A 27,473-nucleotide genomic window follows, 5' to 3' on the forward strand; every position below is an offset into this window, starting at 1 on the left:
TGTTTTCAGTTTTAAATGGGATTATACCTAGCATGTTGGATTGTCCTATGAGGATTAAACAAAATATTAGATATAGTGGATTAAGTATAGTATTGGTTCATAGTATATAAACACTTATGTAAGTCAATTTTTTAAGAAAGGAAACATACATATAGGGATGAAGTGATGACAAAGGTAGTTTAGTGTTGTGTTACAGAATCTTGGGATGACAGATCTTAAATTCCTCCAGCCTGTGATCAGATAGATATAAAGTGGGACCAGATATAGGGAGAGAAGTAATGCAGATAAGAAACCTGCAAGGGACAGTCACTTTTCTTATGAGGAGTCATTAAGAAGACTAATTAGTTGATAGTTACTGTTTAAAATTTTCCAAGAATTCCTTTAAGAATTTCCTATATATATTTTATAATCATTTAATCTTTACAACAACTCTATTATCCCCGTTTTACAGATGAGGCAATAGAGGCAACAAAAGATTGATTAACTTGTCCAAGGTCACCCAGGCAGTAGTTACAATATGCGGATTTTAACCCAGATTGGTTAATTCAAGACCTCTCTAAAAGTAGGAAAAAATGATAATGACATCCTTTTTTGTCAAAACATACCCTGTGCTCTTAGCTTATTTATTGAATAGGAATGTCTGAGTGTTTACCATGGGTAAGGGAAATGGTCTTTAACAATCATGACTGGGACCTTTTATTTATGACCAATATCACCAGTCTCCATAATTTCTTACAATGAAGGATGCCCAGACTGTTGACTGCTGGAAGAGATTGTCCAACATTTCTTATCATTTAACATGTGGCTCTACGTTCCACAATGGGCATCCATTCATCTGAAATACTCATGAGCTGGGATCTCTAGCCTGCCTTATTCATTTCCATCTGGACAATGATTAGTTCTTATAGTTTAGACAGGAATATATTCTGAAATGTTTGGCTTTAAATACAAGTGTATTCTGCAAGGTCATTTTAACCTGTAAAATCTTCCATCAGGAATCATTACCCTGGAATGGAATCAGCATTCTTCAAGCTAACTTCTGTCACAGCATATTGTTCAGTGCCAAAAACCCCTCCAGTGTGGTGAACTCATTCTGCCTGCTCACCAGGGACCATTTATATCAGCAACAATTTGGTGAATGGCATCTTGGTAATCCAGGAAAAGTTAAATTATGGTTGTAAATTTCTTCTAAGCCAACGTAATGTTCCACTGTCTTACCATACTAATTCAGTACAAGATCACAAGTATATACATTACTCTGATCATATTTATAAAATAAATCACTACCTCTTTTATGTGGAAAAAAACAAGGTTAATTCAAAGGTAAATATTAACTAACAGTTCAGAGTTTATACTCATTGCCATGTTAAGAAATAAAGGGTTTACTCTTCAGTTCCATGAAACTGTTGCATTTTTCCCTAATGGAAAACACCAAACAAAATAAACAGAGGGGCAAATTAAGAACAAAAGTTATTTTGGGGGGCCAGCCCCATGGTTGAGTGGTTAAGTCTGTGTGCTCCGCTTGGGCAGCCCAGGATTTTGCCAGTTCGAATCCTGGGCATGGACGTGGCACCTCTCATGGCCATGCTGAGGCGGCGTCCCACGTGCCACAACTAGAGGGACCCACAACTAAAAATACACAGCTATGTTCCAGGGGGCTTTGGAGAGAAACAAGGAAAAATAAAATTAAAAAGAAAAAGTTATTTTGGCTTCATGAATTAAAATCACTTAGGTAATGTGGATGACCATAAAAGGTACCTAGTTTTCTATGAAAAAAGAGCCAGAATTGAAATCGATTGATTCTTTGCACTTTAAAAATGAATTAGTTGGCATATTTATATGGAATTATTTCAGAAATGTATGTTCTCTGGGGTTACATATTCTTGGGTTTTCTATATTCCAGGTGATGTGTAAGTCACCTATGTATAGACTTCCAGGGGTTTCTCAATGACTTCACACAATTAAAACCTTTTAGAATATCATATGAATCCCTTGAAGGAGAAAAAAAAAATAGAGACAATAGAACGTGATCTAGCTTCTATCATCACCAAATTTGTTATCTCCCCACAAAATACGCCAGCTTCAACATAATGGGTCTTTCTAGACTCAGTTATTAGCTGACTTGTCTATAACCATCAAAGACCACTATTACCTTGGATATATTGTATCTGTTCTTATAAAAGTTCAAAATGCTTTGATAACAATTAAAGTCCTAACTATCCATCATATTATAACCATAACTAGTATGGAATTATATGGCATACAGAAAACACATATTTATCCACATACATGAACAGTTATCAAATCACATTTATTTTCACCGAACTACTTGGGAATAAAAAGCAGACATTATTTTACCCAGATGAGGAAACTAAGTAGTAAATGAAATTTTTTGCTCATATTCACACAGAAAAATTATGGAAAAAAGAAATTATCTCTGAAGGCCATTTCAGTGTAGAACAGCTGAAGCTCCATTTTCTCTTTCTTGAAAAATATTTGTTTTTCCCAAAATACATGTTTTCTATTCAGGAAATATATTCAGGTTCTAGTCTCCAGCCCAGCCTTTGAGAAATTTGTTTTAAACTTCAGCCAAATTCACTGTTTTAATTATGCAAGACTCCCTAGTTTAATAAACCCACTCTACAGCCCACTGCTCAAAGTCTTTACCAGCAGGGCTCTAATAGTCAGGTCCAAAATGCAAATGGTGCCATCTGCATCCCCACTTCCACTCCAGCAGCACAGCTATTAAATTAACAGTACAGTCTGCAAGATAAAACAGCAGAGACCCCAGTGATGTGGAACCAGTTGAGTTTCTGTTTAACCTCCAGCAGATAGAAACACATAGCCAGTTCAGTCATGGCTGGTTCAGTCAGTCCAAGAGCTGTGTCCAATTTCCCTGACCAAAGGAATTAAGAACCAAAAAAGGAAAGGGACCAGTAAGAAGACATTAGTTCCCAAAGTACAAATATAAATAGGTTTCAGTTGAGCAGGCTTCATTAGCCCTGATTGTGTAAGGATTGGCTGACCAATCTGGAACAAATGCAAACCTTAGGATTAAAGACGTAATATCTACAGAGTGATTGGAGCTCTTCACAAAACGGAAGTATATGAAGTACATTGAAGAATGGCATTTTAATATAGATTCACATATTGGTATAATTTAAGGTTAATTGAAACTATTATTTGAAACTTTACTATGGATTTGCTGCTGTGATATTTACTGCAAGTAATTTTGCATCAGCCAGTTTTTGACATAATAAATAGTAGACATTCAGTTTTTATCCCAGGAAACTTCTTTCATTTCCTGTCTGTATCATACCAAAATAACAATTATGAGATTTTAACTTTTGCCATGGCTTATTTAGAAATATATCCTTTTGAATGTTTTTGCTTCCTATAAGTTTCTTTAAAATTTTATAACTACGTGGGCCACTTCTAGAAAAGTGATGATTGTAAGAGGAGCAAGACAATGCTGGCCATTATTAATATGCCTTTAATGCAAGACTGCAGTTACTGGATTCAATTCAGTTGAAAGGGATATTAATCATCCTGTTGTCACTGCCCATCTAGCCCCTAAGGCTGTATAAAGAAAGCTCTGGGGCCATAGCAGTCGGCAGTGAGGCAATACAATGACTCTGCACCTATGCCCAAGATTTTAAAGGTATTGCATGGCATAAAAAATTCAAGGTTAAAAAAATTGAACTCTGATTTATTATAGTAACTTATTAAAAGAAGAAAAAATGTTTGCTAGTAAGTCTAAAAATCTGTTTGTGGTACGATCATAGTAAGTAAAAAACACTTGTAACCTAAAGATAGTCACACATTTTAAAGTTACTTTGACTCCAATCATTAAATGTTATTTATGTTTTTATACCTGAAGTTAACTGAGAAATAAAGGTACTTATTTCAACACTACGAAAAATTAAAACAAAAGAACACTAAACACGAAAACTTTCCTTTCTGTCATATAAATATGTAAAAAAAAAATCCCAAATAAAAAGAAGAATAAACACAAATTAAACGTTTACCTTTAGTTTGTATTTTCCTTTCAGGTTTTTCCTGCTTCTCAATCTTATCTTTGTGTATTTCTAGGGAAAAAATAGAATTTATAATTTAAAAACTTTTTGAAATGTACAAACTATAAACCATAACTAGGACCTAATCTTCATAATTCTACCATGACATCTAAATTATTACATGTAACAAATGTATATGTGTCTAAAAGGAAAAAGTCTTAGTAACATATTGCTATATAAATCACTCATTTATTGGAATAAGGAAAAATTTGGAGTTATCTCAAAATTAGAGCTTAAAACTTACATCATGGAGATATGTTGCCACTGCTTTCAGTGCTAAAATTGATTGCAAACTATAATTATGTTTTATTTCAATTACTTTCAATACAAATTAAGAATCCTTAGTAATAATGTCATTGAGATTAAGGAAGATTTAGTTTTGATATATTAAGTTAAGAATTTGTCAAATGAACTGTAACAATTATCTAATAGGAAACATATCTCAGAAGTATTGACTTTAAGCTATGTTTATAATCAGAATTTGGTATGGCATTTAACCAATAATTACTGCATGAAGATATGACACATTTCATAGAATAAGTTAGTTGTTACATTTTTTTCTAAATATCAGGTTTTAACAAATATATTCAGTTTGCTGCTATCTTCAGTATACATTGCCTAGGCTTAGAAAATGAAGTCAATTCTGAATTTGCAGTTAATTTGGATAGAAGTAAATTTGCAATTAGAGTTTATAAATATGATTACTACCTTTGAAAAGGGCCTTAATCTTAAATACCATGGTTTTTCTTAGAAAAATGCTAATGAGGTTTACTTATTTATTTATTACAACTTTACTCCACAGATGGTCTGAGATGGTGCTAATTACTGTACACATTTTAAATTCTCCGTTCGTAAATTTGCATTTGCATATTGGTAATTTTTCTACAAGTCTAAAAACAAGACCAACCATAGGAAAATCTAAATATCTTAAGAAAAGACAGTTATTGACTTTCATTCAGCTGTTAGGGAGGTAACCGCCACTGTGAAGAGGTCCTCCCTTAATTTTCTCCATTAACCCATCATCATACTACTTACAAGGCCACTCCTCTACCTTTATTCCACCCCTGACTTTCAACATGAATTGGACTTACGAAAGAGTTAAGATACTCAATCACATCTCTGAAAAAGTTCTCCAAGGTGTAAGGAAAGATCTCCAAAGGGCATAGGAAGCTTCCATCTTTTGCCTCTCTTACCATTTATCTCTTCCCTATATGTCTCCAAATCCTACTCCAAAGCAGGGTTTCTCATCTCAGCATTATTGAGTTTTTGGATTGGAGGAGTCATTATTTGGAGGTGGAGTGGGCTGCTCTGTGCACTCTACAGTCCTCAGCAGGAAACTTAGCCTCTACCTATTAGATGTCCGTGGCCCCATCCCCAGTGATAACTACGAAAAATGTCTTTAGACATGGCCAAATGTCCCCTGTAGGGCAAAATTACCCCACAAGAAGTGGTTCAGATGGCTCAGAACTGTATTTCTTTGCTTACCCTGTGCTCTTGGATGCTATAGTATTTCTATAATTATGTAACAAAAATAGTGTTGCACTGTAATGTATCATATAGAGCTTGGAAAATTTTCATCAGTTTTTAAAGAAATGTACCCTGTTTTCAAAGGCACATTAAAGTTGCGTCTTATAGACTATAGGCAATAAAGCTAACAATGTACCTTATTTGACACACCCTCACACACACAAAAAGAATTTATACCTTTAGAACTGCTCTAAAGATGCAAGATAACCAGCCTAATCACTCTTTTTTACTATCCAGACCTACACTGTCCAGTGCAACAGCCATTAGAAATGTGCTTATTAAGGATATAATATGTGGTTAGTCTAAATTGAAATATACTGTAAGTACACACTAGATTATGAAGACAGTATAAAAAACAATGTAAAATATCTCTTTAATGATTTTCTATTAATTACATATTGGAATGATATTATTTTGGACATCTTGAGTGCGTTGGGTTCATTTATGTCAACTTGCATAGACTCTTATCCCAATTCACTCAAATGAAAACACTAATCTGGGAGTTGCTATGAAGGTTGTTTGCAGATGTAATTACAAACCCTAATCCATTGACTTTAAGTAGGAAGATGATTCTGGATCATATGGGTGGGCTTGTCTGTTTCCTTTGGAAGGCCTTAAAAATAAGCCTGAGGTTTCTCAGGAAAGGGGAAGAAATTTTGTTTGTGGACGAGAGTTTGTTCCCTGGCCAGGAGCTTCCCTTCCTGTCTGTCTGTCCTACAGGCTCCAACTTGATGAGACAGTCCCCACAGTTACAAAGGCCAAATCCTTGTAATACATTTCTCAATGTATAAATATGTCTGCATAATCCTCTACTGGTTCTGCTTCTCTGGTTGAGCCCAGACTGATACTCAGATTGGGTTAAATAAGACATGTCATTAAAATTGATTTCATATTATTTTTACTTTTTTTAATGTGGCTACCCCAAAATTTTAAATTACATGTGTGGCTCACATTATATTATTATTATTGGACAGTGCTGGTCTTGTCCTAGGGGAGGTAAATAACATTTTAAAAATCTTAGTTCATCCACAGGGTTAAAATAAAAGTTTGAAGTTTTGGAAGTGAATTGAAAAACAAACTCCAGAAATTTTCCCCTGCCAGTACTGTTCTGATTCCTCTCTCCCATTCAAACCAGCAAAGGCTATGGAGAGGAATGGTGTCCTGTATAACTCAAGCTGACAAAGCAAGTAAAATGACAAGATTTATAGTGGTCTTTGCAAATGCTAAGAGAGTCACCTTTAAGAGATGATTTCTTATTCCTAGTAGGGATTAATCTGAATACAGAAAGGGGATGAAATTTTCTATATTAAAAAAGTTTATGAAATGCTACATTTATTGTGAGATGAGAAGGCCATAAATTTGTCATTTAGAATACTATTTCTCTTTTGGAGGTAGATTGTGTGTGGGATGTGCATGTGTGTGTGTGCTTGTACTCCAAAGATATTTGTTGCCGGCTCAGAAAAATAAAAGGGAGATTCTGGAACTCATGCAAAAGCATCAGAGCTGAGTTAGCATCTTCTGCAGAATTAGGTGCAGAAGTCCACCTTGCCTGGGTAATCCTGTCAGAGCCTCCCAGCCTAACTTAATTTGGGGAAGTAGCTTGTTTGAACAGAGTGATGGTTTGTGGGACTGGACAGTCCTTGCGCTCCTTAGCTCTGTGTCTTGTGTTTGTAGCAGCATCCCATCAAAACGGAATGAGTTCTAGATTGTAACCAGAACTGAAATGAGCAGGGGTCCACTCTGGAGGGAAAAAAATAAAATGAAAGAAGACAAATCTCAAAAAGATTGGGATCAAGAACACCACTCAGGAAAAGGCAGGAGGAAAGGCATTCCCTCCACCATTTCCCAAATACGTGGAAGGAAGGTAACCTTAAAGTGGAAGGTAAGCTCTGGCATGTTGGATCCACTTCATCGTAAGTTTTACTAAATGAAACTAAAGGAGAATTAGACTGAAAAAATGGCAATATATTTCAGAGTATTTACTTTTTACTCTATAGTAAATGGAGTAGACAAAACCCAGTTCTGTAACACAGATCAATCTCAAGGGTGAAGCCTCAATTTTTAGTTTTCCTGATTCTGCACTTCAGCCTTATACAAACTAAGACAACCCCACTGCTCTGGGCAGATCTACTCAGATTTTTTGTAAGTAGCAGTTATGGATTAAACACACACACATATGCACACACTAAAATCTCTATAGCTCACAATTAACAGAAATATGATGACTTACATGAGCATTTTTTTGCAGGAACATCATCACCTGATTTTTTAACTGATGATCATTTGAAAACTACTAGCATTTCTATAGAGGCAATGTGGACAAGCACAGCTAATCTTGTAAAAGCATACATACACCTACATTTATTTTCTCACAGAAGACAAAAGAAATTTATGTCTGAGGATTCAAACATAAGGATAAATTAAAGGTCTCTCTGCATGCTTTATTGCAACACTGCATTTTCTTTGGGGATTGGATTCCATCACTAGTGACACTGTCTCCGGCTATCAGATGTCTAAAGAATCCAACGAAGCCTCTACACAGTGTGCCAGTTCCATCTCCTTACACATTAGCCAGGAAATGATGATCATTTAGGCTGCTGTCCAACTCAGTAACAACATGCTACCAACTTAGACTTCAGAAGGATATTTTTCTCATAAGCAAATTATATCTGATTTCTTACTCGCGATTGTTCTTGCCAGCTAAGAACCATTTGTATAAGAATGGAAAATTAAATTTAAAAATTCAAGTCAGTAAAGTAGAAATTTATTGCCCTATGATTTTCAGCAAACTTCAAAAAGAAAATAAAATTTCCTATATTATATTAATACTAGCTTGTAAGTATTTTTCTGCTTTATCTCCCCCAACCCCCCTCTGTACACAGTGTATGTCTTAGTTGCAGGTCCTTCTAGTTGTGGCATGTGGGACGCCGCCTCAACGTGGCCTGACGAGCGGTGCCATGTCCGCACCCAGGATCCGAACCCTGGGCCGCTGCAGCGGAGCGCGCGAACTTAACCACTTGGCCACGGAGCCAGCCCCTCTTCTAAGTATTTAATAATTTCCATAGATAGGTGAATACCTCCACTTTGTGTAACACGACAACAAGGTATAAAAGCATAAAATTGTATTTAACACCGTGGCACTCTTTAAGAACAGTTCACTTACACTTGGACCAATCCTGGACACAAGGGACAAAGAAGAAGATCAAAGCAGTCACTATCTAGCTCCAAATACATGTTCTTTGCAGGAAGGTTAGAGTCCAATGTTTCTGAAGACATGATATCTCTCAGCCCCAGATGCAAGTTAGAATCAGAAGCCATTTTGGTAACAGCAAATCTTAAAGATTGTTCTGTGGCTTAGAAGGTACAGAGGTCAAAGTATGTCCATCCAGGTGTGAGGCTGCCCATAGGTCCTTAAAGGTACAAGTTTCCATTTGAATTTTGACAGTTGGAGAAGGGAAAAATAACATGGAAAAAGAGTGACAATTATTTCAATGTGTCATGAGGCAGTGAAGGGAGCCCCTTTGTTCCACTGAGTCGTTGATAACCTTGCCTAGTATGAATGAACCTATTCTCCACTGGTGTTTGCTGTGTGCATAACGGTATAGGGAAGCTCAAAGATTGACAAGAAGGCAAGTTACTTCCCTAGAATGTGGGAAGTACATTCTGATTTATTTCACTACTCCTGATTTTCTCCCACCACTTTTCTCACAACCTGTGGGGAAGTGTTAGTGAATAAGAGAAGTGGACAAACGAGTAGATGTCTCCTTTTAGCTTCCTATTGTTATTCATCTCCCACTCTAAAAATAAATCATTTGAAGTCACCAGAAAACCATCAAGCTGGACTTTCAATGCATTTATAAATCTATTTCATTTAAGGAACTCGAAGAATTTAAACTCTGGCTTTCATGCTTTATAATTCAATAGAGATAACAGGAAATACATCTTCCTCAGTTAGGCTGTTTTTCTAAAGTCCAATGCCCGAGGAATAATTAGGTCAGAGTTCAATGTCGCTGAAGAGATCCCAAATCTCAGCACCAGGCTGATGAAGTGCTCAGAAACAAGAGGAGCCGATATAGTAATTCATGATGTTGCTGAGAATAAATAAAAATTAGTAAGACTCTTCCTTATTTTGGGGTTGCAGTGATCATTAAATGATTATTTTAATAATTGTCATATGAAAGATGGCATAAATCTATAGAATTATACTATAATTAAAACACTACTTATTTTGTTAGGAAAATCTAGGCATAGAATAGCTATTAAAAATCTATACAAAAATATTGTCATCTCTGACATGTATTGAGATACACCTTAGTGTTCAAGACAATTAATGCGAAAGTCAATCTGCACAATTCAAATCTGATTCCCATACTTACTAGCTGTGTGAACTTTATTTCCACATCTATAAAATGAAGTTAATAATAAGACCTAACACATAGATTTATGCAGGAATTAAAATATATTATAAAGTAAAGGATTTAGAGGAGCAACTGATATCGAATGAGCATCATGTAAATATTGGCTACTATCATCACTGTTATTAGCGATCTCTCACTAAATTCTAAACTTGATGAGAGCAAGAATCATGTCTATCTTGTTCTACATTAAATTTTCCATGCCCAACACAATGGTTAGCATATACTAACCACTTGATAAATATATACTAAATTAAAAAATAAATGTTGGGGCCAGCCCTGCGGCCAAGTGGTTAAGTTTTCGCACTCTGCTTCAGCCGCCTGAGGTTCACCAGTTCGGATCCTGGGCACGGACCTATGCACCGCTCTTCAAGCCATGCTGTGGCAGCATCCCACAGGGAAGAGCTACAGTGACCTACAACTAGGATGTACAACTATGCACTGGGGCTCTGGGGAGAATAAAAAATAAAGGAAGATTGGCAACAGAGGTTAGCTCAGGGCCAGTCTTCCTCACCAAAATGTCTTTCTAAACAATAAAAAATAAATGTTTAGGCATGATTATAAGTTATAAACTCTTGCACAATATAGATAGCAGTAACGGATTATATCTCACCTGTTCTTTATGACACAACTCTCAAACAACTGAAGTACTAAAATGAAAATTTTAAAATGAAATTTTAGAGTTGAAAAGTTTGAGAAAGTAAAATGTCATATTTCAAATTTTTTTACCTTCTATTAGAAATGCTGGGGAAAGGTGCAGAATTTTACTATTTGTGGAAATAAATAATGTATGTGAAAGGTATTTGTAAACTGCAAAACTCGTACAAAAGATAGATGTTTTTCATATTGTTTTTCTGGGACACTGAAAAGCCAAATAATAATCAAATTAAGGACATTGAGCATTTTTTAAAATATTTTGTCTTATTTCAAAACATTCATCCATCTTTATATTAAAAATAATATGAATTGAATATATTATACCTGTAATAAAATGTTGACAATCAAATATCATGTCTCTTTCAACAGAAAAAATTGGGAGAAAGATTTAAAAATGGGAGATGTTACTTAACCTAGCTTAAAAGAAGGAATCCAAAATTTCGATTCTGTTTGTCCTACATGTTAGGTACTATCACAGTTCTCTAGCATTTCCCATTGATGATTATGGTATTTCGATGATAATCTACATTCTTTTGTCTAATATCACTTTCTCATATATTTATGGTATTTTATATGTAGAAATATGAAATTATGGCATTTATTATATGTATTTATGCTGGACATCTGAGAGAATAAGTATAGATTTTAGCGACCCCCTCAGTGGCCCGCATTGGAACTTTTAGGTGTAATGGGAAATTTTCTGGGTCTCATAGTGTGTGTTGCGTGTCCCACAGGAACATATAATTGTTAGTAGACAAAATATTTAAAACTTCTCCAAATTAGAAGTGAAGATTTGTTTCATTGGCTTGGTTCTCCTTCTTCATGTTTAGGCTGTTTAATTCTACCAAAGTGTTTTCCCCTAAGCTCTAAATCTCTCATGGTGCCAATGGAAATCATGGGCCAACAGATTTTGCCAAGACTCTCTGAGCTCAGCTTTCACTTGTGACCAGGGAAGAGAGGCCATGGGTACTAAAAATGGGGAGATCGCTAGTAGGAGCAATCAACGGGACCAAAATTAGTGAAAATAGATGGTGCTAAATGATTTCTAAGAATGAGCTTATTTTGTAGTGAAGTCTTCCTGAGTTATTTTGTTATATTACATGTATTTTGCTTGTGATAGTTTTTTTCTACTTACAATCATAACAAAGTTTATGGAATAAACAGTTTATAATTTGCTTAAAACTTACGTGGCCAGTTTAAAGCACACAATTTTTCTCTATCAATATGACACACTGTTAATAAATTAAAAATATTATCATTTCAAGATTTTAAAATGAGAGATTCAACAATTTAAAAGGATAATCTCTGTCACCAAGGCAACCATCGTGATTCTTTTAGGTGACAACCCAGTTTATTAAATTATTATGAGGGTTGTGGCGTTTAAAGACTGCCTTTTGTCATTGTGTTTTCTATATATATCTCACAAGCGCTACACAATACAGAATGCCTTCTTTCAATTTTCTCATTTTAATATTAAAAATTCAAATTATTTATTCATTTGAACATAGAATCTCTATTTGTAAGATTTTGTCCATTGTGACTAGGACACAAAAGTTTAATTATGATAAATAGCCAAGCAAATCTAGTTATCTATTTAGTGGTTAATTAAGGAATGCTAAGGGGAAATATTTTATTGAATTCTCAATATTTTAGATAAGCACACCAAATGATGTAGGTAATTGTCTTTTCTATGATTTTCTGACAATTTTTCTGTTATATTGCTAAAGAAAAATTTTGAGGGAAGTACACTACTGATCATTCACGAAGAGCATGAAGAGGAATATTCTCCCCCTCAAAGAACCTGATGTTTGTGATGAGGTGGCCACACACTCCAGATACATTGATGGGCAAATATTGAGGACAGTTTCCTTCAGGGATGTTGAATCCCATAAACATAAAAATGTTTTGAACCTTTATTTTCTTAGGTTTGATTACTTGCTAAAATTTCATAAAAATAAGCTAAACTTTTTCAAGAAAAATATTCTTCTCAACACTGCATACTACTGACCCCTACAGAAAATTCCAAAATAAATATAGTAAGATGGTATCTATCCAATCACATTTTTTGCCATTAACTCCCTAATCTCAGGTTAATCCATTTTCCTCTTTAAATTTCATTTTCTCCATTTATAAATGAGATGATATTTTCCATGTGTTCATACACCAGACAGAGGTGGAAATGATTACAAATATCTTTTATAAGATAATCACAGGTGGAGTTTACAGATTTGGATGAGGTTTTGGCTGTGTTAGCATGTGTTTCGTATGTGATGATGTACTAGACAAGATCGATGTGGCTATACATCAGAATCATCTGGGGAGACTTTAAAATCTATTCCTGAGCTGCAGCCCAAACTTAATCAATTAGTCTCTCATGGTGAGGAACCTTTTAGAGATCTCTAATTTACACAAGCTCTCAGGTGGTTTCAGAAGCACAGTCTGAAGTAGGAACTACTGTCTAGACCGATGTGTCTCAAAATTTCAATGTGCATATGAATCACCTGGGGTTCTTCTTAAAATGCAGATTCTGATTCATTTGATCCAGAGGGAGCTGGGTTCTGCATTTCTAAATCACTCCCAGATGATGTTAATGTTGCTGTTGCATGGTGCATACTTTGAGTTGCAAACTCTAGTCCCAATGAAATTCTTGGTAAAATTATTAATATATGACATCAAGATTCAATCATAGAATCACAAAATATAGCTGGAAAGGACCTGGACATCAGTAAATCAAGCATCTTTGTTTTATGGATGTGAAAACTGAGAGCCACTGAGGTTACATGACTTAACCAAAGGAGGTTGGTTAAGAGAAGAAGGGGACCCAACACAAATATCTCCTCCTCACGTTCATTTGAGTCTATCTCAGTCATGTTTAAAACTTTGGTGTGTTCTGCTGATGAGCATCAGCTGTCAATAGTTATTCCAATGGCCTAGGTCAATGTAACAGTGATATTAACTTAGTTTGCATTTTATCATTCATAGTCTGGTATTTTCTTAACAGCAAATTTATATTGAAGAGCAGTCGCTATGTGTAAACAAAGCATGCAGTTATCCACTTAGCCTCAACTCTATCCTTTACTGGTGTCACAACACATAAAATCACTTACTTTTAGAATTAATCATTTGAGTTGCAATGGTTCTTACCCTGGTTGTGAGTTAGAAGTACATTGCAGAGATTTAAAAAATATAACTGCTTAAGGCTCAACCTCTGGAGATTCTGATTTAGTAAATCTGAAGTGGGAAGTGATCTGGGATTCCAATTTAAAAAGACATCTGAAGCTTTCCTGCTAGAAATCATTATTGTAACAGCATCCCTTTCTTAGTTTAAGGAACCAATCCTTTTCCAAACTCAATACAAATAGTTCAGATGATGCTGACCTCACTCTGTAGTTCCAAGGCTGGGTCTATTTCCTAGGTCTTGACAAAGTGTATGTTGCATGAGCCTGGCCAACGGATTTGTTCTAAGAAGGGTATGTTACTCAATACAGATCAACGAGAGTCAATTACAAGGTTTTTGCTGAAATTCTTGGGAAAGAGCACAGGCTCCTCTCCTGAGTTGCTAAAGTAAAATAATTTAGGCCTCAAGCTTCTGATGATTATAATTACCAATAGGAGATGACAGCCTGCCTGAGAAATAAGCAAACGAAGCAGACAAAGGAAAGCAGGGTCAGGAGCAAAGAGAGAGGATTTACTAATATCATTATAGTCATGCATTGCATAAGGATGTTTTGGTCAACAACAGACCACATATACAACAGTGGTCCCCCAAGATTAGTACCATATAGCCTAGGCATGTAGTAGGCTGTATGGTCTAGGTTTGTGTAAGTCCACTCTATGATGTTCACAACTACAAAATCGCCTAAAGATGCATTTCTCAAAATGATTCTTGTTAAGTCACACATGACTACAGTATATAAAAACCTGTATCAAGTCATCGCTGAAGCCAGCTCTACTCTTGGATCTTTCAATCACTTGAACCAATAAAGTATCTTTTTCATTAAGCCAGTGTGAAATAGATTTTGGTCTCTTGTCAACAAAACAATTCTAAGCCATTGTTTGAATCTGATGCACAAAGTTGAGAACTACTGGTAAGTTTTCTGTTTTGCTTTTTTTGACTTGTTTTATTCTTCAACAAACTTTTCTAAATGAAATTATTACAGATTTCATAATCTGTAATAATTAGGCCATCTGTACCCAACCAGCACCTTAGTTTCTCATGATTTTGAGAAAGGAAATGTATAGAGCTCAAAGAAAAAGAGTCTGGAATACATTAGACCTAACAACTTCCCGCTCGTACGCTTCTCAAATTCCTTATCCAATCTTACTTACAGGTAGAAATGTAGTGACGCTGAGATTATTCTTGCCCCAACAAAAACTGCTTAAAACAGTTGAGCCAGAGTTGAATCGTCTCAGAGAGCCTTTTTATTCCGCAGGATGCTGGCACCAAAATCTGATCTCTTGCTTTCTTTGGCCTGTTCCTTCCGGTGCTGGGTTTACCCGCTATTATTTCAGTGACCGTGGTTCTAGCTTGCTTGCCTTGATGGAGATGAGCTCTTCAGGGCAGCACAAGAAACTAAAGGTGCCTGACCGCATGGAAGGAGCGTCCACTATAGCTGCAACCATTTGGAGAAGTGAATCTCTGGATCACTCACCAGATCGGCCTTTACCCCAGCCTCCTCAGCTTTTTTCATTCTGAGTCCACCTCCAAGCCCACAGTCTGTCCTCTTTGGGCTTTGCCCCCTGTCGTCATATGTCTGGTCAATATTGGGAAAGACAGGCAGAAGATAAAGCACTGAGTTCCTTGTGCAGCCCGAGGGCAATAGACAGCAGTGCAGTAAGGGAGTTGGGTTTTGATCTAGACTTATTTAGAAGAGAGGTCCAAAGATAAATGTATCTGCTTAACAATGTTACTAGGGCCTACCTAGTAACCAATATTCTGAGGCTATGAATTTTAACAAGTTTAGTCACCGTTCCATTCTCCCTCCTTTCCTCACTCACCATATTTTGCAGACACTTAATGTTCAGCCTGGTGTGAGCCCCTGAAGCCGCCAGCAAAGATGGATGCAATGAAATCTCTGGCACGGAAACTTGTCCATCTATCTTACTCCCGATGACATGATACAACCTTCTGAATGGCCTAATCCTAAAGTCCTGAATATTTATGATGCTCGAATTTCCTGGCTCTTCCTCATTCTCACCCTGACTGCAAAGAACTGTGATGGATTTCAATAAAGTGAGAAAAATATACAATGAAAGAACTGAGCTAAAATTTACTGGGTTCCTTTTGACCCGAGAGTCTTGAGGGCAATTTAAAAATGCGACTATAAGGAGAATGTAATTTGTTTTGCTCTAAGTAGAGAAGACTCTCCTCCGCTGTTGGCGTTCCTCAGGTACAATCTCACAGAACATCAGCCTTCGGTTTTGGGTGCTGTTCAAACCGAAGAGCAAGTAGTTAGGAAGCGAGGAAGAGCAAGTAGTTAGGAAGCGAGGAAATTCAACATAATGCAGAGGGGCTTCTGGTTCTTTCCTCTAAGGCAAGAGATGATTTAGCACATAAGGCCACCATGTCCCTAAAACTGGAGACCAGTTTTTCCTTCCCAAAAAACTGAGTATGCATAGCACTGAACGACTGAAACTACTCTTTCTTGACTTTAAAGCTAGGTGTCAGGAAACGACATTATAAAATGCAATTTCTTGTTAGGAGACTATTATTGTCTGCTAAAATTACATACTTCAAAGGACATAAATGCTGTAATGATTATTCTTATAGACAGACATTATAGACTGAGGATTAAATAAGGATAAACTGTAAAAAGGAGATAAGTATATCCATTATGGGAAATGTTAGCATAAAAATATTAAAAAGCTATATATTCACTAAAGAATTACACTTTCTGTGAATGTTTACCTATTCTGAAAAGTCAGCATCACATAAATATTAATATAGAAACATAAAAGCAAAATCATATTAGCTTTGTGAGAAACCAGTACCTTATTCTTGAAAAAGAAATAGAAAAAAATTAAGATGCTTATGCTGAATAGACATATTTTTAACTTTGTTTGAAGAATACTGGATTTTCTCTCTCTTTTTCTCTCTCTCTCTCTCTCTCTCTCTCTGAGAGAGTTGATGAGCCTGGTTTTAACTTCGACTTGGAGTATTTATGAATAATTAAGAGAATTAAAAATAATTTTGTCTAAAAAATAGTTTACTTATTTGCAGTGTCATTACTGTTATTCATATTTTCATCTTCTTTCAGTTCAGTTTGCATATCATCACCTCATATAAAGACTTACCCTCATCATTATCGAATGTGCAACGCCCGAACTATTTTATCTCATTTCATCTTCATTATGGTCTTTTCACTACATTATCCTAAATAAGGTGATCTTTTACTCATTTACAATTACTTTGGCTATAGAATACCATGTTACATTGATCCTGATACTAGCAAGGAATAATTAACTTTATTAGCAATAACACATAAAAGCTCCATTACAGTAATTTAATTTTTACCATATTTACCAAACTTACATTATCAGCCTTTGGGAACGTAAGCAAAGACTTACGTGTTCTTCTCCACCTAGTGCATTGCTTGGCACATAGAAAGCAATTGAAAAAGATTTATCAAAAAATAAATTTCTTGAAGGGACAAAATATGTCAGTGTTCAAAAATAGTGATCATCTAAGGATACACATTGTTGACCATGGTGGAATCTTGGACCTCCATGCTTTATTCTCACTCAGAATCCTAGGGTTATCTAGCAAAAGAAATCTTCATTTTCTATTACAGTGACTTCCATTTTTTTTCTTTGACATTCCCATAGAATATTTTGGAAAACTCTGTGTATCTTTCCATATTTTGAAGATAACATCTAAAATTGTTCATCATAAGTTAAAAAGTCACAAATAATTTTCAGATTATTGTAAATTTTGACATTTAAAAGTAGAATTGCAGGGCCAGCCTGGTGGTGTAGTGGCTAAGTTCACATGCTCCACTTTGGTGGCCCAGGGTTAGCCAGTTGGGATCCCAGGCGCGGACCTACACACCACTCATCAAGCCATGCTGTGGCAGCGTCCCACGTACAAAATAGAGGAAGATTAGCACAGATGTTAGCTCAGGGACAATCATCCACAAGCAAAAATAGGAAGGTTGGCAACAGATGCTAGTTCAGGGCCAATCTTCCTCACCAGAAAAAAAAAGTAAAAATTGTTACATCCCTTTATAATATCAGGTGGATGGAGTCTAAATACTGTAATATTTTGAGATTCTTCACTATCAGTTTAAAATATATACCAACAAGCTATTTTCATTCCACTTCTCTCACAAAATTTTATTCAGGAGTAATATATTTTTATCCTTGGAAATTGTTTTTCTTGATCACACCATCATGCTTTTCTAGAAAAAAATATGTATATATTGAATTTAAAATTTATTTCATATCCTGTAGTCATAAGAGCCTAAAGGTTAATGTCTTATAAATTTTCATACATAGTTTTTAAATCTGAAAAATAAAATTTTATTAGAAAAGCATCTCTTTATGAGACGCATAGAGCTTTAAAAAGTTCTCGTATCTGTGGATAAATGTGATTCACAACTGGAATTAGATAGAATTTAGCAACAAATGTAATCCTATTGTTTACTTTTAAAGATACAAAAGTTGAGAAGCCTTATGAACATATATGCATACATACATAAGTATATGCATGTATGTAGATCTACACACACACAGATGACAATTTTATTATGGTGATGTTATTCAATTTTTTTTATCTACTTCCAAGTAATGTTAAAATGATATAGGGAATCAACAAGAAATTTATTTTCAACAATCCCTCTGATAAGTAGTTGATTAATGCCACCTTCAATTTCATTGGAAATGAAGATTTTAAAAATGAACGATTTGCAAAAGATTTGTTACTGTATCCTGAGGGTCATTCACTTTCTGAATTTCTTGGAAGCAAAATGGCTTTATCAAACTTCCCAAATGACTTCTAGACATTTCTACTACTCTCAAACTATTGTAAATTCTAATGACTCTGGGTAAAATGATATTTTTTTGCATGACTTTAAATGTGTTTTTTCTTTTAGGTATATTTCACCTACACCTTGGAGCAGCTGCTCACTTCATTTATGGAAAATGTTTGCCCCATTAGAAAATGGGCAAAACCAGCCTTTGTTTTCAAACTGCTTACTCAAATCAAATTTATTTTCTGCCAAAAACATATAAAGCGTTGTGGAAATTATTAAGAAAAAATAAATTCTGCAACATGTTTAAAAAATATGTTATTAAAAGTAGATAAAAAGATTAAAATGATGTGGATTTAAAATAAATTTATTTTTTAAATGTTATAAAGAGAAGACAGAGCAATATTTTATTGCACATTATTTTATTTATTCTAATACTATCTAATATATAGGTAAAATTTTAAGTTGTTTATGAAACTAGGAGTATGTAAAAAGTTTTAAATTCCTGCAATATAGGTGTGAGGGGGATATCAAATTCTGATGTTTTACTTTGGGTAATAAATAAATAAATTCCAAATATAAAACTAATAAGTCTAATAATTTTGTTAGCTATCATGATAAAATTTTTAAATGTATTAAGTGCAACAGAAATATATTAAATATATACATTTAAATATTAAATATATATATAGAACCAGCAGCTGGCATATAGTTGTATTTTTTTATTGATAGGTAGAAAATATACATAATATAAATAACGTAATTAATAAATGAGATATATTGTATCACATATATGTATATACACACATTCATATATATAGTGCATTGATTCTGCAAATAGTATATAATTTAATTTTTTATCAATAGGAGGTATAAAATAGTAAACATTTTATATTAGATGAAATGAGGTTTGACTACAATTAGGTTAAATATTTCATAGTATAATTACATAAAGTAGGTTTTAAATTCCTTTTTGAACAGTACACAATCTGAAAGGAATCATAGAAATGTGGCATCCATGGGTTTATTCAATGCATCTTTAAAAGTTTGGTTTTCTCAGAAAATATTCCAGTTATATTTAAAAGAATCAGTGTCACTAACCTACACTGTTTGGTTGTTTCAAGGCGCTTTCTTTCAAGCCAGTGACACTTCCTAGGAACAAGTATTGAGGATAACTGAAAAGAATGGCTTACATTTAAATTTTTAAAAGCCATTTTTAGCTCTCCGTATTTCCTATTGATACTATTTTTGCTTTGCTCTCATGGATCTCTCTCTCAAAAGCAATGCCCTGTTTTACATGAATCAGGTAAATAAAATGCAAAGTCATTGAATGAAACTTGTCATTACTCCAATCACCCCACTCCACCATCTCTCTGACTTCAGAACAAAGAACATCCCATCACCATATACACACCTGCACAGCAGACGCTCGCAGGACAGGCAGCAAGGCCTATTGGTCTTTTGGTTGGTATTCTAGCAGTTTAGGGATGGGTCAAGTGTATTTCTTTATCTTGTAAAGTAGAAGTAGTACTGTTATAAACTTGGATATGTTCTCAGGCAGATCAATTTTAGGAAAGCATGCAAATGTAATTTGATTTCTTTAAAGCTATCTGCACTTGTGTACCCCTTAGAAAGTGAGGTGTTAACACAGCCATGATGTGTACCCTCAGGCGAAGAATGCCATCCAAATAGAACAGTTCCAGATAAGCAAACCACACCCCTCATACACAGCAAGTAATTGTTCCGGGAAACGTGATTTACGCTGGTATTTGGTTTTGATAGTCATAAGTTTTAAGAAAATATATATCAAAAATCTAATATTTTATCATGATTCAGTGCCTTGGACCCTCATCATGGAGTGTTAGCTAATAGAATTTAATATTCTAAAGTTTTGACAGGCTGAAAAATAAATATGAATAAAGAATATAAAGACACTACGCGCTACACCTAATACCTTAAAGCTATATGTATATATAACAAATACATCACAGAATAGTAGAGTCAAAACTTTCCTTCATATTAATAATCTCTTTAATAATCAATCCTACAACCCTAAGATTATTTGACTGGACCATTATTCCACATCAGATTAGAACTGCAGACTCCAGCCATGAACAACAAGGTGGTTGAAATTTTATTTTGGTAAAAATAGCAATAACTGGACAAACGAAATGGAAATTTTAAGTGCATTTAAATAAAATGCTTTATATAGACACAGAGCTGTTGAAACGTGCCACTGCCTGGTAATTTAGGTGATATAAAATGACTAAATATTATTGAATATATCTGAATGGGAAAGAGTATTAATGAAGAGATTAATAAAGAGTCAGTTAGATGAATGAAAATCAAATGTTTTAAGAGACTATCATCATTCTAGATTACAGAAAAAAGTAATTCTTAAGCTCCAATTTTAAATATGGAAATGTATGAAATAATTCATCATAAGATATGGATAAACTCATATCTTCTCTTTCCTAATAATAATATTAAAAATATGCTTTTAAATGAGAATATGGATTTGAAGTGTTTTGTAATATGTTACATATTGCTTTAAAACTGTCATTGCCTCTATGACTCTACCAAAGGAAAGCTTAAAAATAAAAAATAATAATCATTGTAATGAAACATATTTCCTTCAGTCTACTTCAATTTATGTTTATTATTACATACTTCTGTATCGAAGGTGCAGTGTATAAAATCGTTCCTTAAATGTCCATTTTCTCTTGTAACTTTGTGAATAATATTATTAAGAAAATATATTCAGGTGGTTTTCAATCAATTCGCTTCCTAGTAGTCCTGCAAGATATTAGTGGTTTTTCACACATACATCCCTTAGCCTGTTTTAACTGACATTTTTTAAAAAGTATCCTAAACAACTACTTAATAGTTTTTCTGCTGATTTGATGAGCCAAGGCAATAATTTAAGAAATAATTAAACAGCTTTGTGTGGATTTGCAATTTATGCTAATCATTACACAAAACAATTTTAAAATAATCCCATGGGGAGATTCAAATCAAAAGGAAAGAACAGATTCCTCATTAAATGCTATGTATTGATTTATGGAGAATATGATCTTATAATATTCTTGTAGAATCCAGTTTATAAGTATAAGTAAAAAAACGTTATTTGTTTTTCCTTCTTCCATTTCCAATTGGAATAGACATATACATAAGCTGTTATTTCTATATAATGACTATTAACTCATTAGCTTAAACTTTGACTATGTTCTAGGCACTATCCATTGGAAATCAGCTGTAAAAAGACTCTTTCTGACCTCAAGAAGTTTACAAACTAATCTAGAATCTCTAAAGCAGGATCTCATGGCTGAAGTATGTCTGGATTTGTGAGTCAGGAAAGCCATCTTTTCTCCCCTCATTAGCTTCATAAACACTTTCAATTCTGGATGGCTTTGTCACAGTTGAGTTTCACTAGTTTAGTTCTCTTTTGTTGGACAAGTTACAAATTCATATTTCCAAATTAACATACACTAAGTGGATTTTACCCTAGATAGTGAGATGATCATCATCTGCTCAAACACTGAAGCTCCAAATTTAGATCCCACTGTTTGCATTCACAGTAGGTCTGGGGAGAGAGCAACAGAAGCCAGCGAGTTCTCCCCTGGAGTAGATACTCCCAAGAGCCTCCTGCTAACATGTGCAGCAATAACGAGAACATTGCAATTTTATCAAGCCTGACTCAAGCATGGGCTGTTTCTCTCCCACGCACTAAATCTATCTCAGGATGGTATCCCTTGCTCCCGATTGTTCCTTCCAGACATAATTCCTACTCCTTCCTGTAAAAATCCCTGCCCCTCTGAGGATCTTGCCCCAAAGCTATACCCCTTTTTTCCTAGCCTTATTGCTCTCATCTTGTGGATTTGTGACCATCTGATTCAGTCACTGAAGACCTTGGCTATTCCTGCAGGAATCCCTCTCGACTACATCCAAGCACACCCGGCTAACTCTAGTCCTTCAAGGTGATGCATGATATATACTGACTGGCTATGCTTGCGCCTTCAAGATTATTATCCTCCACAGTATCTCAGCCACCCTGTGCCACAGTTATCACCTAAAAGTGAAAAATAATACTGACAATAAAATAAGACGTAAAATTTAAAATCAGTAAATCTGGCCATGGTGAGAATAAAGATCGTGAGTGTCATCTTCTTGGACTATCTCCAATGCTACAGCATTCACCACTCATTCCTGCAATTCCAACTCACATTGATCTGTGTGTAGATGAATTCACAGATCGACTGAAGAAGGCTTCACTTGAATAATCAACTGAAAAATAGCAGGGTCAGCTTCATTGGAAAGAATAGAGTATTTCTTTTCCTAACTATAAATCTTAATCTAATCATTAAACAAAAAATTCTACATTAAAAATAAAGGCTACAACTCAAGTAAGATATATTTGAGTCATGCTAAAAGTCAACATTACCATAAGAGAAAAGGAATTTTTTTCAAGGGCAGAAAAACTAACCTTTTTTTTTCGAGGGCGGCTCCTCTATTTCTCCTAAATCAAGACAAAAACAGTAAATTACAAAAACTTTTAGCATAGCATAATATTGCTGCTCTATTTTCCCATTTTCTTTTGCTCATTTCAAAAAACCATCTATTCGTTTTGACAATAATAGTCCTTATATTACTTTGCTTCCAAATTCCAGTTTTTAGGCATAAACTTTGTTTATGAACACTTATTTGAGATGGTTTCACTTTTATGAGTTCAATAAAATTGTGGCAGTGATCCAAATTATACATTATAGTTCCTATATCATGTTCATTTCAGTTGCTATTGTTCATCTTGACCTGTCACTGGGACCAAATGAATACAAATTCAGACAAAGTCGTAGAAAGGGCTAAAATAATAAGAACTTTCCTGGTAGTCAAGGCTGAACACATAATTTCTGATGTCTAAGGCTGACCCTAAAAGATGTCATCTAAAAGACAGAATCACAGTGCTTTGTTCTTTTCACATGAACTCAATACTAGTTTATGTGTGGTTTGAGTTTGTTATTTCCTTTAATTTGTTTATATGTATGAGAGTGTACATAGGTTAGTTGCATAATTGTTGTGACATTTAGAATGTGTCTCTCCATTCTACACCTCCGTTTGGTTCAATAAATTTACTTTTGATTATGATTTTAGTAGGGTTGCTTTCTACTATTTAACTATGACTATGACTTATGTGTGTAAAACATTTATATGTATATTTAGGTTTGCCGTTATTAGTTCAATCTTTCTAAGGATAAACTTGAGAAATAGCTACTATTTTTTCCCAAAGAAGCATATAAATGTGAGTTTCTATTGTGGGTTTGTAGTAGTGCATAAAAAGACCCTCCCTATTGTAATGCTACTCTAATGATAGCATTCAATTTTGACATCTTGGCCATCATGGCAGATAAACTATAAGATGAAAGCCAAATAGAGACCAATTCACTGAGTTTAGTAGCCTGCTGACATGCTATTAGCACTCAGAAGTGTATTCATTTGCGGTTACCCTGACCCAAGTGCTCATTTGTGCTTAAACTTAAGCAAACTACTATAATGCATATCTAGTATTTGTCCTAGCAGTTAGATATGTCCCTATGCTCTTAGTACCTTTATCAGTGTCCTCATCACCATCATCATCTTCTTCATCACCATCAGATGAGATGATGTCAGACAATAAAGAAAAGAAGCCATAAACCCAGTCCGTGGTTTCCTCCACAGCATCATGTACAAGTTTCAGAGGATCTGAGCCAATCTTGGAAATAGAGGTTGCTAAAAGTAATGAAAAAGAAAGGAAAATTTTTACAATCATTCCTAAAGAAGCTAAGAAAAGTTGTTTTTCCTGATTTGTTCTTTTGACACAGTGAATATGTCAGTTTCATGAATTTAAATAACTTTTGGCTACAATTTTTTGCTGAGAGATAGAAACTCCATTTTGTCTTAGTATACACATGTATTCACCTAAAACCCAAATTTATTGGGTACCTCTGGTACCAAACACTATGGGGTTACCAACAACAAAATCACCCTGGAGAAGTTTATAATCAAAGTAAGAGTTCAACACAGGGAAAAATTAGGAATGAATTAAAATAACGTAATTTTATGTTGTCTAAATTGCAATATAATCCCTAAATTATGGACATTCAGAAACAGAAGACATCATTCTTGGCCCATATTGTACTGGCAAGCAACATGGAGAAGATGGCTCCGTAAGTTTTCAGACAAACAATAACTTCCAAGTTGACTTGAGTAGTTATGACTAAAGTAAGACTGATAGATCCATTTATTATAATTTGTGATACATCAGGAAAAATCTGGAGTTCTCAAGGTAGTGATCACATCAAGTTCCATCTATATTCAACTGGTTAATCCTTGTTAGATGTCCCAGTACCTGAAAATAAGAAGTGTTTGAACTTCTAATAACATCAATGGATAGAATTAGGAAAAATTGAAGTCTATAAACCTTCTCTTTTTTATACCCCAGGAGATACAAATTGTTTTGTGAAATGAGAGATTAAATGGTAAAAATGCAAGCAAATAGACGTATTAGAGATTTCCAAAATATTGTTCTTCTCATTCTAATTATATGAAAATAGCTCTGAAGGGGTAAGGATAGCCTTTAAGATCTTATTGAAGAGGTGATATATGTAGAAATGTAGTATAAGTTGTACCTGATTTTTCATCAATCTGTAATTAAATTTTAATTTATGTTTTCCTTAATTTTAAAAACTATTTTAACTTTTCAGAGATTCTTCTCCCTTTGACATCTTAAGAAACTAGGATTATACCAAGATATTTTATTACCTAAAGGTTAAGTACTCCAAAGTTAAGCTTTTACTCTGATTGAGATAGGAAGTAACAGGAAAGTTTGAGCAGAGAGATGAAGTGATTTGACTTATGTAACTTTATTTGCCATATCGAAGATTGAAAGAAGGCCAAGCTGGAAACTAGGAGATCTGTAAGGAGCCAAATGAAATAATTCAGGAGGAAAATGATGGTGGTTTCTATCAGGGTGGTAACTGTGTGTGGTGAGATGTAGCCAGATTCTGAATGGATTTAAAAGGTAGAATTTATAGTATAGACTTATGGTTTGGCTGTTGAATGTGAGAGAAAGAGAAGGGTGCAGGATAACTTCAAGGTTTTTTGTGTGAGAAAGTAGAACAATGGAAATTCCATTTACAGAAATAGGGAGGACTGGGGAGAAACATAGTTTGTGGAGGAGTATGTAAGTAGCGGAGTTTTAGACTTGTCAAATTCGAGTTGCATATTAGACATCTATGTGGAGAGGTAGACATTTGTATAGCTCAACACAACATACAAGAGAAAAGTCTTATCTGAAGACGGAAAGTTGGGAGTTCAATAGAGCATAGACGGTATTCAAGGTCATGACACTGAGTGTGATCACCAAGGGAGTGGACCCAGGGATACTCCAAGATTTAGAAGACGGGAAGATAAGTCAGAGAGATGGAGAGGAATCAGCAGTGCTTTCTGAGAAGGAGAGATGAGAGAGAGAGACAGAAAGAGAGGGATTGAGAGGCAGGGGGAAAAAAGAGTGTAATGTACTAGATATCAAGTGAAGAAATTGTTTTGAGGAGCAAAGAGTGATCAACTGGCAAATGTTGCTGATGTAAGTAAGATGAAGGCTGAGAATAGACCTTTAGAGTCAATGATGAGGATGTCATTGGTGATCTGCAAAGGGCACTTTTAGTGGAATGCATTTAAGACCAAATGGGAAGAATGTAGAGACAGCAAGTACATTTTACAGTAAAATAAGAGCTTGGGCAATGGTTGAAGGAGGACTAAAATCATAGTGGGTTCTCTGTTGTTAACACTGTTAAAGAGTAAAAGTATTCCATTTTTACGCTGATGGGTAAGTTCTTATAGAGAGGCAAAAATGATACAAGAGAAGATTTCTGGGGAAATCTTTAATTTTATGTTCTATTTCAGGGAATTCACAATGCAAGTTACAAAATGCTGGACTCAGAGAAACCCATCTCCACAATTCAGTGACAGTAACTTTACTCTTTGGACCTTATTTTACTGCATTCTGTAGAGTTTCATGCAAGTGAGAAATGCTAGTCTGAATAGTGAGATTAACCCTTAGAGAAAGGAAACAAAATAGAATTTTATAATTCCAATTGAGAATTTTAAAAGAATTATATGTAAGGAACTGGATTGTACTGGCACCATTAAAGGCATTTTTAGCATGAGTGTAAATTTTATATCTAATGGAAGAATACTGCAAATGAGATTTTTATGATCTGAATAGATTGAGACCATTTCCTCATTCCCCTTCTTTCTGAGTGTTCACTGAAGAACTTAACGATAAAATCCAACAAAATATATATCAGTTTAATTATCCTTATGCTTAAATGCACTAAATATGCTCTGCAGACAAGTATATTATCTGCTTCTAAAATAGTCAAATCAGGCCATTTTCATGAAGTCAATGTTACTGGCTTAAGACCAGCTTCTGATTTTCAGCCATGTGGACAACTTTAAAAATATATAGATATAGACATAAATATAGATATAGATATATCTTAAGATAGTAGTCCTCAAGTAGGTTCTATTCCTTCTCTCAGACATCACATCCAAATCATATCAATGGGAATAATATTATACAATGCAATTAAACCTTTTATTGATGTCTTCTATTTTAAGAGACACTCAGGTTATCTATACTTTCTTACTTCTCATCTTTCCATGAGTTAAATTACATGCATTACAGTGTGGATCATTATAAAAATAATAGTAGCTAACACTTACAGAGCCTATATTACCTGCCAGATACCATTCTAAGAACTTTATGTATATTAACTCACTTTTTCTTTTCAATA

General features: G+C 34.6%; 1 protein-coding gene across 20 annotated transcripts in view; it reads right to left on the bottom strand.

Annotated features, from left to right (window-relative positions):
• TRDN (triadin) overlaps window positions 1-27,473 on the bottom strand; it is a 387,867-nt gene that overhangs the window by 284,069 nt on the left and 76,325 nt on the right. For all 20 annotated transcript variants that reach the window (XR_011497622.1, XR_011497621.1, XM_070496108.1 and 17 more), the window contains exons 3-5: window positions 24,244-24,405; window positions 23,126-23,158; window positions 4,029-4,088 (exon numbers count right to left, since the gene is read on the bottom strand). Coding sequence is in view for 18 of the 20 variants with exons in the window: in XM_070496108.1 (XP_070352209.1) it covers window positions 4,029-4,088; window positions 23,126-23,158; window positions 24,244-24,405 (255 nt within the window). In the remaining 2 variants the exon portion in view is untranslated. The remainder of the gene's footprint in view (window positions 1-4,028; window positions 4,089-23,125; window positions 23,159-24,243; window positions 24,406-27,473) is intronic.

This window comes from Equus asinus, chromosome 24, assembly GCF_041296235.1.
Source record: "Equus asinus isolate D_3611 breed Donkey chromosome 24, EquAss-T2T_v2, whole genome shotgun sequence".
NCBI lineage: Eukaryota > Metazoa > Chordata > Mammalia > Perissodactyla > Equidae > Equus > Equus asinus.